The 20279-nt window shown below is 39.9% G+C and overlaps 1 protein-coding gene across 2 annotated transcripts in view; it reads right to left on the reverse strand.

Annotated features, from left to right (window-relative positions):
* ACAA2 (acetyl-CoA acyltransferase 2) overlaps positions 1 to 20279 on the reverse strand; it is a 34015-nt gene that overhangs the window by 9946 nt on the left and 3790 nt on the right. Inside the window, exons 2-5 of one of the 2 annotated variants that reach the window (XM_015072245.3) lie at positions 17341 to 17507; positions 13243 to 13371; positions 3405 to 3521; positions 1917 to 2064 (exon numbers count right to left, since the gene is read on the reverse strand). In XM_015072245.3, the coding sequence (XP_014927731.1) occupies positions 1917 to 2064; positions 3405 to 3521; positions 13243 to 13371; positions 17341 to 17507 (561 nt within the window). The remainder of the gene's footprint in view (positions 1 to 1916; positions 2065 to 3404; positions 3522 to 13242; positions 13372 to 17340; positions 17508 to 20279) is intronic. The other variant, XM_027068944.2, reaches the window with a different exon arrangement.

Raw genomic sequence — 20279 nt, forward strand, 5'->3', positions numbered from 1 at the left:
GTATAATAGCACTAAGTAAATTTAAGTCTTATTTAAACTTCTCTGAGTTGAGAAGTAATTTAAAAGGTACCAAGTTGTACAACAATAATTATTGTACACTTAAAAATATGCTAAGATGGTAGATCTTACGTTAAGTGTTTAGCACAGGAAGAAAAAAGAAGTGGTCTCTAAAAGAAGTGAGCCAAGAAACCCGGAACTGAAATGTAGTGACAAGCAACCTGAAGAAACGATATGAGCTATTACTGACACAGTTCCAAGTGTAACAGCTTACCTACTTCCATCTCCACTGACTCGAATGGACTACAGTAATCTGACGTGTCAGAAATAAGGATAAGCAGGGAGTGATACCACCTTAAGTGTGAAATCACTTTATAGCAGGCTAAAACACTTCCCATATTTGGATTTCACAACTCTATTAGGGAAAAAAGGGAAGGCAAACATTTTTTATCTCCATTGTACAGATGCTCAGTGAATACAGGACTGAGGTCAGATAACTTCTATGTGGCCAAGGCAGAGAGAGAACTGATGACTCTTGACCTCTGGAACAACACGTTCGCACTTTGAACGTGCCACCGAAAAACACAGGGAATGAATTGGCTGGCATCAGCTCCACCCCACTCCTCCCGCTGAAATGCTAAGATGGACTTCATGCTCACTATTCTAGGTACGTAACATCCCTAAATAAGAGTTTCTGCTCGTCTGTAACAGTTTATTTCAAAAACTTTTTTCAGGAGACTCTCAAACTTCTTCAACTCACCATCCTTATGAAACACTGCTGGCGGGGTACCCGCTTCGGGCTGGCCTGGCAGCAGCGTGGAATGTTATACCAAGGACGCTGTAGCTCTGGCTGTGGGGTAGTGTGCTGTGTCTTCCAGTTGGGTGCAGTGATGCTCAATTAGGAACGGGAGGAGGAAGGCACAAAAGGATACCCAGTGGGTCCTTTCCAAACATTATCGTCCCCTCCCTGTGAGTAGGATATGCCTCACAGAGGAAAACATCCTCTGTCCCGGCAGTCCCTGTGACCCTTCATCTCTCACAGTGTATCAGAGCCCTCAGCGTTCTACGAACAACAGAACCAGTTCAGGACAAAATGCGAGCGTCTAGATAAGGTCAGTCAACAAGGCCACTTTTAAGTAGTATTACTGTATTGCAAAAGAGAAATTTCTGGTTAATTTTGCAATCATTAATAGAATACCTGACCATCTAAAAACAAAAGCATGAAGGAAAAATGTGATTTTCAAGAGGTGTAATTAAAAAAACATTTTTTAATGTCTCTCATTTTTGAGAGACAGAGAGAGTCAGAGTATGAGTGGGGGAGGGGCAGAGAGAGAGGGAGACAGAACCCAAAGCAGGCTCCAGGCTCAGAGCTGTCAGCACAGAGCCTGACGCGGGGCTCGAACTCACGGTCCACGAGATCATGACCTGAGTCAAAGTCGGACGCTTTACCAACTGAGCCGCCCAGGCGCCCATCTAAAGGTGTAATTTAAAACAAATGTTATATGACCATTATCGTCTGAAATGAAAGAAATCTCTTCTATTTTTTTTTTTTTACGTTGACGTACAACTGACATGTAACGTTATATTAGTTTCAGGTGTACAACAGAATGACTCAACGTTCATATATACAGTGTGGCAAAACGAGCACCATGATAAGTCTAGTTAACATCTGTCCCCATACATAGCTACAACAACTTTTTCTTGTAATGACAACTTTTAAGATCTACTCTCTTAGCAACTTCAAATATGCAATACAGTATTGTTAACTATGGTCATGATGCTGCACATTACATACCCACGACTTATTTGACAACCTTTATTTTATGACTTCTTTTATTTTATAACCTTTGATGCACTTTACCCATTTCACCCACACCCATAGTTTTGTATAGATATTTATAATATCCAATTTCACTGACCAGCTTTCCACCTCTGCTGGGACTGCAGGGCGTATTTGTCACAGTCTTCTCTGCTTATGTTGTATTTCACAGCAAGATTCTCTGCAGTAATTGCCATGGGGAGTTGGACATGCTGATCTGTTAATCCTGACCACAGAATATCTTCCAGCTATTAAAAAGACATGCGTAATAAAATGATTTGTTAAAGCATATCTTTTGAAAGTAATATGCTATAATGTCTTTACATTTAAATAATTAATAAGAGGAAAGTAAAATTACATTTCCTGACAGCATTTACTCCTATACATATTTGGTTCTGCGACATTTTAAAAAACACCCAATGTCATTATAAAATGCACACATCTCCCCCTCTCTCTAAACGTGGGGCACTAAAGAGAGGCAACGGTGCTAAATGTACAGGGAGAGAACACAGGAAGTCAACCTACAAGCAAAAATTACACCCTCAGGGCCACATTTGGAAGAAACCTAACACTGAGTTCTCATGCAGTGTTGCCCTGTAGCCACCTTTGTGAAGCACGATTCTGAGCTCTGTAGACAAGCCTGCACGTGTCTGTGCCCTTTTCAACCCGTGCCTTCGATGACAGGGACAGCTTGTTCTATCAGTCACTGTGAAGTTGAAGAGACCTGGGACACGTAGGTTCTTGAGGAACAGAAAAAGTCGTTACTTATTATCCAGTTAGTTGGTCTCTGGTAAGCATGCTCTTCTGTTCCTTCTAGACGGCCTCAGCGCCTTTGAGTCACCGACCTTTCTGAAGGCTGTCTCAAACATACTTCGTCTAAAATACTATCTCATATTTCCTAAGTCTTATCCCTTCCAACTTTCAAAAAGACCAGGTGAGGAACTGGCCTGAAGAGTGTAAATCTGTCATTACTGTTGGAAAATGCTAACAATATAGAATGTCACATGGGAGGGACAGCACACGATCATTCCTTATCAGCACTGTCATTCCCACGCCGTAGCTCTCAAAGATGTGAAGATCAGTTTTTGTCTGATTTAGGACAATATAATCTGTATTCAAAGAGAATGTTTAAAAAACAACAACAACAAAGAGAATGTTTTCTGTGATGAAGAAGTATCTATTCATTGGAGATTGCTTCAGAAATAAAACTTCCATAAATCACAGTAAAGATTTAATTACTGGGTTTCCCAATTATTCATGAGAAATTAATCAATTCAAGCTCTGCCTATCTTTTTGATCTGCCTCTTCCCTTCCTCCATTCTCCAAGTATTAATTCCACTACCAGAGGTGTGGGGAGATAAAGTCTATGTGGTTTTTTTTTTTTTTTTAATGTGGGTTAAAATGTCAAAACTAAAAACCAAACTGGGCTTTTGAAATAGTTTACAAATTTCAAATCATTCGTATCTTGTCAATCCCCTATTAAGGAAATTGGTTTCAAAATTTGTTTTCTCTCTCCCAACATGGTGTTATTAAAATTATTAGCGTAATGGCATGACAAAAAATTTTTAAACACTTTAATGGTTCCAACCTTGAGATCTGATCCCAACTTGGTTCCAAAACGCGCGTTTCTGACACAGTAGGGAGCCTGGCTCATGCTTTCAGTTCCTCCGCACAAGACAACTTCAGCATCTTTCACACAAATTTCCTATTTGAAAACAAATGAGCAACAAACAAAACCTTATATTGTGGCAGGAGTATGTATCAAGCAGTAAACTCCCAGTAAATCTAATGAGTTATGAATCCCAGCGTACCGTGCCTCAAAAGGAAATACTTGTAACTTGTAAGGCAAATGCTACAGCACCTATTCCCAAGACACAAGGGGAGAAAAAATTAACAGACTTCAACTGTTTGTACACAAGTGACAAATTCTACCTCTGTTTTGGCAAGGAATAGTAATTCTGAACCCAATATAAATCTTGAAAATCAGCAGAGATATTAATGCCTGGCATAACACAGATTGTAAGCCAATGATAAAGAACAAATCCTTTAAAAAGACAAATAAATGTAGGGGCGCCGGGTGGCTCATTCGGTAAGTGTCCGACTTCAGCTCAGGTCATGATCTCACACTTCGTGGGTTCGAGCCCTGCATCAGCCTCTGTGCTGACAGCTCAGAGCCTGGAGCCTGCTTCCGATTCTGTCTCTCCCTCTGTCTCTGCCCCTCCCCCACTCATGCTCTGTCTCTCTCTGTCTCAAAAATAAATAAACATTAAAAAAAATTATTTTAAGACAGAAGTAGAATTTATCCTTATATTAATGGATGAGTCTGAAGCAGACCACAGATTTACAAGGAACAGGTTAACTGAGGGGGCTCATAAAAAGAAACCCATTTCATTCTTCTAGCTTTCCACTATTTGCATTTCTTAGAAAAGAAGCAAATAACAAGCTTCCATAGAGCCCAGTTTTCACAGTGACTGCTAGGAAAATCAGGATCACTGTTTCAGCTATATAATTATAGAAATAAATTAACTTGAAAACAATTTATTCATTACAATATGTCTGTGTCTTTCATTCTGTAAAAATATGAAGACATGGGCAAATAAAATTGCATTTCACTATATCCCTTTTCCCTTGTGCTCAAAGGAACAAATGCATTTGCCCAACTATCCCTTAAAAAGGAATATATTTATTTTCTTTTTTTAATTTAAATTTTAGTTAACATACAGTGCAATATTGGCTTCAGGGAGAATTCAGTGATTCATCACTAACATTCAACACCCAGTGCTCATCACAACAAGTGCCCTCCTTAGTAGCCATCACCCATCTAGCCCATCCCCCACCCACCTCCCTCCATCAACCCTGTTTGTTCTCTATCATTTACAGTCTCTTGTGGTTTGTTTCCCTCTCTCCTCCCAACTCCCCTCCACCACTTTCCATATGTTTATCTGTTTTGTTTCCTAAATTTCACAGGAGTGAAATCATACAGTATTTGTCTTTCTCTGATTGACATATTACACTTAACATAATACATTCTAGCTCCATCCATGTCATTGCAAATGGCAAGATTTCATTCTTTCTGATGGCCGACTAATATATATATACACCACATCTTCTTTATCCATTCATCAGTGGATGGACATTTGGGTTCTCTCCATTGTTTGCCTATTGATAAACATCGGGGTACATGTACCCCTTTGAATCTGTATTTTTGTATGCTTTGGGCAAATAATAGTGCAATTGCTAGATCATAGGGTAGTTCTATTTTTAGTTTTTTGAGGAACCTCCATACTGTTCTCCAGAGTGGCTACACCAGTTTGCATTCCTACTGTCAGTGCAAGAGGGTTCCCCTTTCTCTACATCCTCACCAACATCTACTGTTTCTTGTGTTGTTAATTTTAGCCATTCTGATAGATGTGAGATGGTATCTCCTCATGGTTTGGATTTGTACTTCCCTGATGATGAGTGATGTTGAGCATCTTTTCATGTGTCTGTTAGCCATCTGGATATCTTCTAAGGAAAAGTGTCTATTCATGTCTTCTGCCAATTTTTTTTCTTTTTTAAGTTTATTTGCTTGGGGGAGTGGGGGAGGGGCAGAGAGAGAGAAGAGAGAAGAGAGAAGAGAGAAAAGAGAAGAGAGAGAGAGAATCCTAAACAGGCTCCACACAGCCCAACTCAGGGTTCAATCCCATGAACTGTGAGATCATGACCCGAGCCAGATGCCTAACCAACTGAGCTGCCCAAGCATCCCCTGCCCATTTCTTACCAGGGTTATTTGTTTTCTGGGTGTTGAGTTTGACAAGTTCTTCGTAGATTTTGGATACTAAACTTTTATCAGATGTCGTTTGCAAGTATCTTCTCCCATTCCATATGCTGCCTTTTAGTTTTTGTTGTTTCCTTCGCTGTGCAGAGCTTTTTAGCTTGATGAAGTCCCAATAGTTCACATTTGCTTTTGTTTCCTTTGCCTTCAGCAATACATCTAGTAAGAAGCTGCTCCAGCCAAGTTCAAAGAGGTTATGGCCTATGTTCTCCTCTAGGATTTTGATAGTTTCCCATCTTGCATTTAGGTCTTTCATCCATTTTGAATTTATTTTTGTATGTGGTGTAAGCAAATGGTCCAGTTTCATTCCTCTGCATGTCCCCATCCAGTTTTACCAACAACACCATTTGTTGAAGAGACTGTCTTTTTTCCATTGGATATTCTTTCCTTTTTTGGTTTAGATTAGTTGACCATATAGTTGTGGCCACTTCTGGGTCTTCTATTCCATTCCATTGATCTTTGTATCTGTTTTTGTGCCAATACCATACTGTCTTTTGTGCCAGTACCATTATAGTTTTGTAATATAGCTTGAAATCTGGAATTGTGATATCTCCAGTTTTGTTTTTCTTTTTCAGGATTGCTTTTGCTATTCAGCGTCTTTTGTGGTTCCATACAAATTTTAGGATGGTTTTTTTCCAGCTCTGCAAAAAATGCTGGTGGTATTTTGAATAGGGATTGCATAAATGTGTAGACTGCTTTGGGTAGTATGGACACTTTAACAATGTTTATTCTTCCAATCCATGAGCATGGGATGCTTTTTCATTTCTTTGTGTGCTCTTCAGTTTCTTGCATAAGCGTCCTATAGTTTTCAAACCTTTTACTTCTTTAGTTAGGTTTATCCCTCGGTAGCTTATTGTTTTTGGTGCAACTGCAAATGGGATCAATTCCATGGCTTCTTTGTCTGCTGTTATTGGTATATAGAAATGCAACAGATTTCTGTACATTGATTTTATATCCTGTGATTTTGCCAAATTCATGTATTAGTTCTAGCAATTTTTTGCTGGAGTCTTTTGGGTGTTCTACACAGAGTATCATGTCATCTGCAAACAGTGAAAGTTTGACTTCTTCCTTGCTGATTTGTATGCCCTTTATTTCTTTTTGTTGTCTGATTGCTGAGGGTAAGACTTTCAGTACTATATTAAATAGTGATGGTGAGAGCAGATATCCTTGTCTTGCTCCTGACTGTAGGGGAAAGGCTCTTTGCATTTCGCCATTGAGGATATTAGCTGTGGGTCTTTTGGATATGGCCTTTATGATGTTGAGGTATGTTCCATTTATCCCTACTTTGTTGAGGGCTGTTATCAAGAATGGATGCTGTATTTGGTCAAATGCTTTTTCTAAATCTATTGACAGGATGATACGATTCTTATCCTTTTATTAATGTGGTATACCACATTGATTAATTTGTGAATATTGAACCAGCACTGCAGCCCAGGAATAAATCCCACTTGATCATGGTGAATAATTCTTTTAATGTACTATTGATTTTGGTTTGCTAATATCTTCTTGAGAATTTGTGCATCCATGTTCATTAGGGATATTGGTCTATCAATCTCCTTTCTAGTGAGGTCTTTGGAATCAAGGTAATGCTGGCTTTGTAGAATGAGTTTGGAAGTTTTCCTTCTATTTCTACTTTTTGGAGCAGTTTGAGAAGAAAAGCTATTGACCCTTCTTTAAGTCTCTGGTGGAATCCCCTTGGGAAGCCATCTGGCCCAGGACTTTTGTTTGTTGGAAAATTTTTGATTACTGATTCAATTTCTTTATTGGTTATGGGTGTATTCAAATTTTCTATTTCTTCCTATTTCAGTTTTGGAGGTTTGTGAGTTTCTAGGAATTTGTCCATTTCTTCTAGACTGCTTCCATTTCCTCCAGTCTGTTGGCATATAATTTTTCATACTATTCTCTTACAATGGTTTATATTTCTGTGGTGTTGGTTGTGACCTTTCCACTTTCATTTGTGATTTTATCTATTTGGGTCCTTTCTCTTTTCTTTTTCATAAATCTGGTTAGGGACTTACCAATTTTGTTAATTCTTTCAAAGAACCAGCTCCCGGTTTCATTGATATGTTCTACTGTATTTTTTGTTTGTTTGTTTCTATATTGCTTATTTCTCTTCTAATCTTTATTATTTTCCTTCTCCCTTTAGGCTTTATTTGCTGTTACTTTTCTTAATTTGAAAAAAATTTGTTTAATATTTATTTATTTTTTAGAGAGAGTGTGAGCGGGGAAGGGCCAGACAGAGAGGGAGAAATAGAACCTGAAGCAGGCTCCAGACTGTGAGCTGTCAGCACAGAGCCCAATGCGAGGCCCGAATCCATAAATGGTGAGATCACGACCTGAGCCGAAGTCAGACACTCAACTAACTGAGCCACCCAGGCACCCTCTGCTATCCCTTTTCTAGCTCGTTTAGGTGTAAGGTTAGGTTGTGTATTTGGGACATTTCTTGCTTCTTGACAAAGGCCTGAATTCCAATAAACTTGCCTCTTAGGACTGCCTTTTTGCATCCCAAAGGTTTTGGGCTGTTGTGTTTTCATTTTCATTTGCCTCCATGTATTTTTAAATTTCTTCTTTAATTTTCTGCTTAACCCATTCATTCTTTAGTAGGATGTTCTTTAACCCCCATGTATTTAGGGCTTTCCAAATTTTTTCTTGTGGTTGATTTCAAGTTTCATAGTGTTGGGATCCGAAAATATGCGTGGTATGGTCTTGATCTTTTTGTACTTGCTAAGGGCTGATTTGTGACCCAGTATGTGATCTATTCTGAAAAATGTTCCACGTGCACTTGAGAAGAATGTGAATTTTGCTGCTTTAGGATGAAAAGTACTGAATATATCTTTTAAGTCCATCCGGTCCAGTGTGTCATTCAAAGCCATTGTTTCCTGGTTGATTTTCTGCTTAGATGATCTGTCCATTGTTGTAAGTAGGGTGTTAAAGTCCCCTACTATTAGGGTATTATTATCAATGAGTTTCTTTATGTTTGTTATTAACTGACTTATACATTTGGTTGTCTCCAAGTTGAAGGCATAAATATTTACAATTGTTAGATCTTTTTGAGGGATAGACCCCTTAATTATAATAATGCCCTTCTTCATTTCTTATTACAGTCTTTGTTTTAAAATTTAGTTTGTCTTTGGGGCACGTGGGTGGCTCAGTCGGTTAAGTGTCCAACTTCAACTCAGGTCATGATCTCATGGTTTGTGAGTGCAAGTCCTGCGTGAGTTCCTCTGTCCCCCTCTCTTTCTGCCTCTCCCTCGCTCATGCTTTCTCTCAAAAATAATCATTTGTAAATGAATGGAGTGAATGAATAAGTAAGACCTAGTTTGTCTGATGTAAGTATGTAAGTATGGCTACTCTGGCTTTCTTTTGATCTCCATTAGCATAATAGATTGTTCTCTATCCCCTCACTTTCAATCTGCAGCTGTCTTTAGGTCTAAAATGAGTCTACTGTAGGCAGCATATAGATGGATCTTTTATTTTTTTTATCCATTCTGATACTCTATATCTTTTGATTGGAGCATTTAGTCCATTGATATTCAGAGTGATTATTGAAAGATACGTATTTAGTGCCATTGTATTACCTGTAGAGTTGGCGTTTCTGGTGATGTTCCCTGATCCTTTCGTCTTTGTTGCTTTGGTCTTTAGGTTTTTTTCTCCAAAGAGTCCCCCTTAAAATTTCTTGTAGGGCTGCTTTAATGGTCACAACTAAACTCCTTTAGTTTTTGTCTGGGAAACTCTTTACCTCTCCTTCTAGTCTGAATGACAGCCTTGCTGGATAAAGAGTTCTTGGCTGCATATTTTTCCCATTCAGCACACTGAATATTTCCTGACACTCCCTTCTGGCCTGCCAACTTCCTGTGGATAGGTCTGCTGCTAACCTTACGTGTCAACCCTTGTAGGTTAAGGATTTTTTGCCCCTAGCTTCTTTCAGAATTCTCTTTCTATTTTTCAAGTTTTGCTATGGTATGTCATGGGGCTGAATGTTTTGTTGATTTTGAGGGGAGTTCTCTGTGCCTCAGGGACTTGAATGCCTGTTTCCTTCCCCAGATTAGGGAAGCTTTCAGCTATAAGTTGTTCAAATAAACCTTCTGCCACTTTTCCCCACTCCTCTTCTGGGACTCCTATGATAGGGACATTATTTTACTTTGTAGAATCAATGAGTTCCCTAAGTCTACCTTTGTGATCTAACCGTTTTCTTTCCCTCTTCTTTTTAGCTTCATTATTTTCCATAATGTTTTCTTTTATATCACCTATTCTCTCCTCTGCTTCCTCAACCCTCATTGTCACTATATCCAGTTTGTTTTGCATGTCAGTTACAACATTTTTATTTCAGCCTGACTAGTTTTTAGGTCTTTTATCTCTACAGGGAGGCTGTGTACAGTGTCTTCTATGCTTTCTTCAAGCCCCCTGGTAGTCTTACAACTGTTGGTCTAAATTCTTGTTCAGGTATGTTACTTATATCTGTTTTGAGCAAGTCCCTGGCTGTGATTTCTTACTGACCTTTCTTTTGGGGAAAATTGCTCCATTTTGTCATTCTGGCTAAGTTTCTGTCTTTTGCATGTTTTGAAAGCTTGTTATGTTTCCTGCACTTGAGAGTGATGTTATATTAAAAAGGGGTTGTACACTGTTCAAGGCCTGGACACTTCAGGAGAAACCCTTCCAGAAGTGTTTCTGACGTATGCTGTGTGCACTCTGCTGTTACATTTTGGCTGCTCTTTCCCACTGGTCGGTCCTCTGCAGAGCTCCTCTTAGATTGCAGTGGGGAGTGTTTGGACCTTTAACTAGGTTTGTTTTGATTTGTTGTTAAAATAAGCCTGGAAAACAAGAAAAACAAAAGCTTGATTCCAAAAATAAATAAGCAAATAAATAAATAAATGAAAAGGAAAGGAATGAAAAAAACCAAAGAGACAATCAAAAGACTATAAGCCTCATTCTAAAGAAAAACAAACAAAAAAACAAACGAAAATGAAAAAAAAAAGAAGCTTGATCCAAAAAGAAGAGAAAAATAACAAACGAACAAAGAAAAAACTATAAGCCCAATTCCAAAGAAGAAAATTAAAAAAAAGAAACTTTTAAAAAGAAGAAAATTAAAAAAAAAAAAAAAGTAAGCCTGGCCCTGTTTCCACCAGAACTGCAGGTGATGCTCTGAAGCACCGCATGTTCCCTAATCTGGTGCCTGTGGGCTACTGTCTGTGCTGTTCTTCTGGAGGAGAGGCCCACTGCGCTGGCTCAGAGTCTGCGCTGCCCCAGTAAACACACAGTTGCAAGGCACAGGGGGGCGGGGTTTGGTGTAAGTGGGCCCCGCCTCCGCTGGGGGGCCACCGTGTTTCTCTCCGAAGTCCCCACGCTGGTGTTAAGGGGAAAATGGCATCACCCCAATCTCTCGTCCCCGGACAGGGGATCTCCGAACCCGCTGTTCAGGAAGCCCTCGCAGAAGGGCAAGGGCTGTCAGGGCTCCATGCATCACGTGGACCCGCTCCCCTCCCCTGGAGTAGAGCCTCTCCACACTGTGTCTGATGTCCTTTGTCCCTGAAAACCAGTCCCATGCCTGCGCGGTGCCTGCAATCTATGGTGCAGCACTGCAAAAAGTAGCAAGCAAGTTATCTGCGCTCTGTCCCCTTCCTATAAAAGGCCTTCTGCTGGCGCCTGTAGGGGTTTTGTCCTTGGGGAGGCAATATACCCTCCTGCAAATGTACTCCAGGAAGGGGAATGTTCTCAGATCCCCACACCACACTGTGCACTCCAGGGCCCCCTTCCTCCTTCTTCTGAGGAGCGCCAGCCACAGCTCCACTCCAGAGAAAGTCGCGCACTTCCAAAACCTCAGTTTGAGCTCCACACGTTGTTGGCAAAAAACCGTGATGCTCAGTACCCCTCGCTCCCCAGTTCGTGGTCCGGAGAGGTTTTTGTCTTGTGTGAATCCGACACTGCACTCTCTCAACCCGTTTCTCTCCTTTTTGTCTCTCCATGGAAAGGGCTCCTCCCCATCCATGGCACTGCCATTTTCCTCTCCCCCAATTCACTTCCATGCACCTCACACCTGCTACGCTGTCTCCTTCCAACCATGCAGATCCTTCTGACAGTGTTCAGATCGGTTTGCTGGGTGTTCCGAGTGATTTGACCACAATACAGTTGTGTTTGAGGGATGAGAAAAACCAATTTTCTCCATCTTAACTCCTCTCCCAAAGGAATACATTTCTTATCATCCCCTAAATACTCCAACTCTCTTCCTAGCCTTATAGTCTTTATTCAGTGTTTCAAACTGCCTCACAGGGAACTCTCACAGACCTGGATTCAAGTTCTGCCTCTATGACTTAGTAACCTTAAAGATCAGTTTCCTTGCCGGTAAAATGGGAATATTAATAGTTCTTGCCACAAGGGATGGCTGTGAAGATTGAGATATTCAATGTAAATCTAGCATAGGTCAGGCACATAGGAAGCCCTCGGTCAAAATAACAGGTCATGATTAGCTTTTCAAAAAATTGTGATAAAACATACATAACTTAAAAGTTATCATTGTACGGGAATGCAAGCTGGTGCAGCCACTCTGGAAAACAGTATGGAGGTTCCTCAAAAAATTAAAAATAGAACTACCCTACGACCCAGCAATTGCACTACTAGGCATTTACCCAAAGGATACAGATGTGCTGTTTCGAAGGCACACATGTACCCCAAGTTTACAGCAGCACTATCGACAATAGCCAAAGTATGAGAAGAGCCCAAATGTCCATCGATGGATGAATGGATAAAGAAGATGTGGTGTGTATATATATATATATACAATGGAGTATATGGGCAATCAAAAAGAATGAAATCTTGCCATTTGCAACTATGTGGATGGAACTGGAGGGTATTATGCTAAGTGCAATTAGTCAGAGAAAGACAAGTATCATACGACTTCACTCATATGAGGACTTTAAGAGACAAAACAGATGAACATAAGGGAAAGGAAACAAAAATAATATAAAAACAGGGAGGGGGACAAAACAGAAGAGACTCATAAATATGGAGAACACACTGAGGGTTATTGGAGGGGTTGTGAGAGGGGGGATGGGTTAAATGGGTAAGGGCACTAAGGAATCTACTCCTGAAATCATTGTTGCATTATATGCTAACTAATTTGGATGTAAATTTTAAAAAGTAAAAAATAAAATAAAAAAAAAGTTACCATTGTAACCAATTTTAAGTGTATAGTTCATTAAGTACATTCACATTGTTGTGTAACCAACCACCACTCATCTCATGAAATCTTTTCATCTTTGCAAACTGAAACTCAGTACCCATTAAACACTAACTCCTCATTCTCTCCTGCCCCCCAGCCCCAGCGGCCACTGTTTTGCCTTCTGTCTCTATGAATTTGATTACTCATATAAGTGCAATCATATAGTATTTATCCTTTTGCAAATGGCTTATTCCATTTAGCATGTCTTCAAAGATCTGCTAATCACTTTTAAGAAACTATTTTCTTCCTGTGAATTCTTTTCCAAGAAATATCAAGTATTGACCTCTTCTAATAAGCACCATAAAATAAAAACCTACAGTGTTTCAACTGTGGTAGGGCATTTCTTCCAATAGTTTTTAACATAATTTCAGAGAAGTAATAAAATATTGCCCATACCTGACATCCACTCACAATGGACTGGAAACCAGAGCCACAGAGTCTATTAACAGTGAGAGCCGGGGTCTCTTGTGGGACTCCCACACGCAAACCAACATGCCTGGCCATGTATGCAGCATCTGAAGAACTCTGGAACAAAGGAAATGAAAAAGACTTTCCTCTGTAAATCTCAGCATTAAGAAGCTGGACAAAATATATGGAAATGTTGGCAATCTATCAAACATTATAAACTATGGGACTCTAAGGTAGGATGCAATGCATATAGATACCGTGTATTTTATATAATACGTGTGTTTATTATTTGAATAAAAACTGTAACTTGGTTAGTTGGTTTTTAAACAAAGTATGAGAAACCCTTATATTAAGTCCTCAATACAAGACAGAAATTTATAACAATTGGAGCTGTTTAAAATAGAATAGGTTATCTCAAAATAGTATGTTCCTTAACAGAGAAAGTATCCAAGGCTGTGGTTCTCAACCTTGGCCGCACATTGGAATAACCAGGAAAGCTTTATTAACATACTGATGCTCAAGATCCTAACCAAACCAATTAAACCAGAAAGGCTACAGGGGAGGCATCAGTAGATACTTTTAAAAACATTCAGGGGATTATAATGAGAAACTGAGGCAGAGACCTGATGATGGAGGAAGGTGAGAGATGAGCAACTGGTCAGAAGAGTAAGAAGTGGGCCTAGACCACTGCTTCCCCTGCTTTAAAATGCATACGGGGGATCTTGTTAGAATGTAGGTTCTCAAGCAACAGCTCAAAGACTGCCTGAGAGTCTGCATTTCTTACCATTGGCCTGGTAAAGCCAATGTTGCTGGTCCAAGGACTACAAAGGAATAGAATAACTTTCTTTTTCAAATTACAACTTTTACTGTAGAAAGCTAAAGCAAATTTGACAAAATGTAATGAACTGGCCCATCAAAGTAAAGGGAATTTTAAAGGGTGTTCATTGTATTATTCTTTAAAAAAAAATTTTTTTTTTTTATTTATTTGTTCTTGAGAGAGAGAAAAGAATGTGCATGAGCAGGAGAGGGCAAAGAGAGAGAGGGAGAGAGAGAATCCCCAGCAGGCTCCGCACTGTCAGCACAGAGCCCGATGTGGGGCTCAAACACACAAACCATGAGATCATGACCTGAGTGAAATCAAGAGTGTGATGTTTAACCAGCTGAGCCACCCAGGTGCCCCTCACTGTAGTATTCTTTTATCTTTTGTATAGGTTTGAAAATTTTCACAATAAAATTAAACAAATTCCCACTGACATTTTTTCTTTCTTTTTTTTTTGGTAGCGTATTCTCTAAGTGGTCCCACGAAATGACTTTAAGTCCCTTTTAACACCAAGATTTGCTGGGAAGAGCTTAGTACAGGAGAAAGAACATGGAACTAGAAGTCAGGGGATCTGCATTCTAGCCCAGGATTGTTATAGATCACCCGGCTCAACTCTTTGAAACTTCTTGAAACATAAAGTTTCCTTATGTGTTAAGAGAGGCCTGGAGTTCTATAAAATCTCTAGGGTTTCTTCTGGCTTTTTACATTCCATAAATCTTACTCAGAGCTTACCTTTTTTAAAAAAAGTTCCTAACTATTCTTGTTTTATTTTTCAGTTGAGGTGTAACTGACATATAATGTTGTATTAGTTTCAAGCGTACAACAAAAGGATTCGATATTTGTAGGTATTGGAAAATGATCACCACAGTAAGTCTAGCTGACATCTAGTTGACATCATAACCGTACGCAGTTACAAAAATGTTTTTTCTTGTGATGAGGACTGATGCGGGGCTGAGAGTGAACAGGCAAGAAAGAATTCTTGACACGTTTTTGGTACAAAAAGGTGCTTTTATTAAAGCACATGGATAGGACCCGTGGGCAGGAAGAGCTGCACTGGGGTTGTGAGGAGTGACTGATTATATACTTCTAGTTAGTGGAAGTCAGGGATAGCGTAAGACTCTAAGGAATTTGGAAGCAAGGCTTTCAGGACCCTGAGGGGCTAGCTGCTGTTAAGATAAGGTTCTTGGGGCGCCTGGGTGGCGCAGTCGGTTAAGCGTCCGACTTCAGCCCGGTCACGATCTCGCGGTCCGGGAGTTCGAGCCCCGCGTCAGGCTCTGGGCTGATGGCTCACAGCCTGGAGCCTGGTTCCGATTCTGTGTCTCCCTCTCTCTCTGCCCCTCCCCCGTTCATGCTCTGTCTCTCTCTGTCCCAAAAATAAATAAACGTTGAAAAAAAAAATTTTAAAAAGATAAGGTTCTTTACTACTGTCTAGTAAAACATTAGTCTTGAGACCCTTTAGATGGATATCACTGGGCCACAAGTTTGAAAGATGATTGCTGACATATATCCTGGGGGGAGGGTGTTTACAGTTATCAGAGGAAAGTAACACTTAAGAGCACAGCTATAGTGGTAAAACATGAAAGGAAGTCCTTGAAGGAGTTGTAGGAGGGTTATAATCTGTAGGCCTCAGGAATTCTGCCTGAGACTGGGAGCGGCAGCAAAATTGGCCTTTGTTCGTTTTTCTCCCATCAAGGACTTTTAATATTTACTCTTAGCAACTTTCAAATATGCAGTACAGCATTATTAACTATAGTCATCATGCTGTTCATTATATCCTCAAGACTTACTTATTTTATAGCTGGAAGTTTATTTATACCTTTTGACCTCCGGAACTCATTTAATTATTCCTTATAATAAAGCTATTTTCATATATTACAATTTCTTAGAACACAATACATTAGTACCTTTAGTACCTCTCAAAACACATATGGAGAAGTTCAAAATACAGTCGATTCTCATTATTCATAGATTCCACACTTGCAAATTCACCTAATTGTTAAAATGTATTTGTAACCCCCAAATCAATACCTGTGGCACTTTTGTGGTTATTTCCAGACATGTACAGGGTGGAGGAAAATTGTAGTTGTCTAACGTGATACACACCTTCCCAGCTGAGGATGAACAAGGGGACATTTGGCCTTCTTGTCTTAGCTCTCATGTTATAAACAGATGTCCTTTCTGCAGTCTACTTAGTGCCAAGGGTTTTGTGTGTGTGTGTTTGCATTTTTGTGGCTTCTGTTGGTGATTGTGCTATTCAAAATAACCCCAAGCAGAGTGCTGAAATGCTGTCTAGTGTGCCTAAGTAGAAGACAGCAGGGAAAAAATACGTGTTAGAGAAACTTCAACCAGGCACTAGTTATAGCGCTGCTGGCCAAGAGTTTCATGTTAATGAAGTCATAACATACATTAAGATCAACAGAACAATGAATAATGGGCAAGCAAAATGCAGTATTCCATACAATGGAATAGTATTCTGCCACAAAAATGAATGAAGTCCTCTATCCTCCACTGCAAACAAAACCCATTCTGGGTAGAAGCAAAATCTCTTGAGTCATGGCTCTAGAGCTGGGGGTGGAAATAACTGCATACCTGTTTCTGAGCCTTATCCCCACCCTAAGAGCTGAGCACTTGGTGAAGGGGGTCATAGCAGCCTCCAGTCTTCTCAGCCTGCCTCTCCTGTATGGAACAACCACTTTCTGAGCCAGCAGAACAGCGACAGAGCCTCAGTACTTTCAGCAAAAATGCATTCCATGTAGCGCTTCTGTCAAACCGATGAAGGCTGGGTAAAAGGAGCCCTCACCTCTTGGCCACACCAGGAAGGAATACACAGCTTTCATTATCTGCAAATGAATGACCTAGTATGCATTCCATAACACAGAAAGATAGAAGGTAGAGGAACTTCTTATTTCCCACAAAAAATACTGACCGAGCTCCTACGATTTAAGAATTCATAGGAGATGTGTTGTGTAGACTGGGTTTTCTACCCTCCTTAGTCGATACAGAGAGAACCAATTAACTTGAGATGAGTCAAGGAAATGAATCTAATATTTAAGAAGCAATGAAATATAACCCCAATGAGACAGACAGATAGCTCCCAAACTATATGTGGCTTTGAATTATAAATGCCATTGCTTGTAGAGTCAGAGGATTACTTAAATCATAAATACCTTTATTATTAACTAGTTCACCAGTGAGACATGTCAAAGACATTATTTTTTAATAACATCCGGCAACAAGAATGAACACCTCCCTTCTGCCCTACTAACCTGAAAGACATTGCCTACAACGACACTATCAATGGTCTCCGGTGAGACCTTGCCCGCAGACAAAGCAGCCTTGGCAGCAAATTCAGTCAAGTCAATAGCCGTGAAGTCTTTCAGAAGACCTCCGTAAGCTCCAAAGGCCGTTCGCTTAGCAGCCACGATGAAGACACCTATTGGAATGAGGAGAGATTTGAATAGCCAGTGTCCCTAACATGCTTTATTTAAATAATCACACTGTGAAACCTTAGTATATAAGGCACCATTTTCAATTAGGTAACTGAAAATTTTTGTCGCATAACAATACACAGAACGGGTCACACTCCTGGAAGCAGTCTTAGGGGTTATCAGTTGGAGCAGTACCTACATGCTGGCACCAAGAACTATCTGCTGCGTGCTGGAACATAAATCCACTCTGCATTCTTAGCCTCTGGTGACTTATGATGCTAAAAACATTTGTTCAAAACTGAAATGTTTCTTTGATGTGCTGAAGTATGTTGCCTAGTCATAGAGCCAACGATCTCCACACTAGAAATTCTTTTTGAGGTTTGAGGCCAACCACTCACCCCACAGGAAATTCCTGACAAGAGACAGAAAAAAAAATTCCTCTGCTAGAAAACTTTCATAGTCCACTGTGTGAACGGACAACCTGACGTATGATTTCTCCTCATACGGAACTGGCTCCTCTCACCAAGTCTTCAATCCAACAATCTGAGTTCAACCCAAATGCATCCCAAATAGTTTCTACAATTTATGATGCTTTGAATGTGAACTATACACGCCTTTCCTTTTGGAGCCACAGGATGACTCCATTACAAATTCCAAATCATATTAACTATTATCTTTTACCCTTAGAATAAAGTGGGCAAAAAAGATCACCTTTCACATGGGCATCCCCTCCAGATCTGGAGTCCACTAACGTGTAAAATATCCCGGATCTAAAGACTCCCTCCCTAAGTAGATAAAAAAACACGTATTTTCCCTAGGTAAACAAAAAGCATCTTTCCACACTTCTTTATTTGACATTAGTTCTCCCTGCTTTCTCCTAAAGACTTTCTAGTTTGCCAGTATCCTATTAAAATGCGCTACTTAGAATACAACAAAATTTCCTGCATTTGATCTAACTGCAAAGAAAACGGGAATTATCTATACATGTATTAATGTAAACTAGCACTATAAATTTATGGTATTACTATCAATCCAACCGATGTCCTGGTGCGAATAAATAAAAACTGTCCTTTCCCAAGACACTCTACTGTCACCTCCCCCCTCCAATCTGCTATAGTTACATAAGTCTCTGATGATGTGAAGTGATGCCCACTAGAGTTGGGTGATGCAAAACTGGCACATCCATTATAATAGTTTCATTACACTAACGCTTATTAGGCACCGACACTTTATCACTTTTCGTATACTATCTAATCTTCCCAACAATCCTGCAAGGTAAATATTTCAGAGGCGCATACAGGTGGCACTTACTACATGACAGATCTCATGCTTGGCGCTTCGTACACACTAGTATACGTATACACTAGAATACTCCAAAACAATCTGTGCTCACATTTCCACATTTTGCCAAGAAATTATGGGGCTTTTAACAATGGGCTTGTGCCAAGATATTAACCTGGAATTGAGACAATACAAACATTATACCATTCCTGCTATTTAAGTACAATTCTCCTGTTTATATTAGTGGAGATGACATCTTTCCATGGAACAAATTAAACCTACCCTAAAAAAAAAAAAAAACTTCACCTTCCCCTTTCATTGCTACTTTGAGGAACCCACAGTCCAAAAGAATGTTAGGAGTAACATATGCAACTATAATTTAGAACAGATCCAATGAGTTCTTTACAGATAGAATATTCAGGTATTTACAAGACCACGAATATTAGTTCAGGGTATGACAAATATTTTGTTCTGATAGATTATTCTGTGCCACTATACCTTCCTGAATTTTTGCAAATGTCTTCTAATTCTTGTTACTAATTCTTGTTACTTAAAAAGTCTCTACTTTTTTTTTTTTTTTTTTTGAGAGAGAGAGCGCAAGCAAGCCCCAAGTAGGGGAATGGCAGAGGGAGACAAAGAGAGAGAGTGAGAGAGAGAGAGAGAGAGAGAGAGAGAATCCCAAGCAGGCTCCAAGTGGAGCCCAATGCAAGGCTCAATCTCAGGACTATGAGATCATGACCTGAGCCAAAATCAAGAGTCAGACGCTTAACCAAATGAGCCACCCAGGCACCCCTCTACCTATTTTTATACTGATGTTTTATTTCATTTTTCTTCCCCCTTCCCATGTCTTCTTCCTAATTTCACTACAGCCTGTGTGTGGTCATGGCCTAGTATGCTATCTGACCAACTCTCCTGCAGATAACAGTGGCAATACAGAAAAATGACTACCTGAAGGCCTTGGGGAATGAACAAAACTGGGCAGATGTGGAGAAGATATGGAAGAAAGGAACAGTACAGGGTGAGCATTCAATCTGTTTATAGCCTCTGACTTGAAGGCAAGCAGTCCACACTATGTGAATGGCTAGAACTCAGAAACTCACAATCTCACTGGCTTGACGATTCAGAGAACTGAGTTCATGGCCAACCACAGCCACTGGTAAATGAGAATGAATCTGGGAAAGGAGAGGACCACAGGGGGAGCCCAAATCATATACATGTAAACTCTGCCTAAATATCTGTCTGACCCCTTACCCATGCATCTATACCTCAGCAATATCTGTCTAACCCCTTAACAATGCATCTATACCTTAGCTAAGGCTAACTGAACTGAGATTTGAGCTATTGCCCTCTACAGGGGAGACAGAGTTTGCTGTCTGAGTTCAGCCAAATCAACTGCCTGCAAAAATAAACAGCCAACCAAACAATCAATAAACCAACACATTTGGAAAGGATATAACAGTATTTGGCCTCTACAATGTTTCATATGCAATGTCCAT

This window comes from Acinonyx jubatus, chromosome D3 (assembly GCF_027475565.1).
Source record: "Acinonyx jubatus isolate Ajub_Pintada_27869175 chromosome D3, VMU_Ajub_asm_v1.0, whole genome shotgun sequence".
NCBI lineage: Eukaryota > Metazoa > Chordata > Mammalia > Carnivora > Felidae > Acinonyx > Acinonyx jubatus.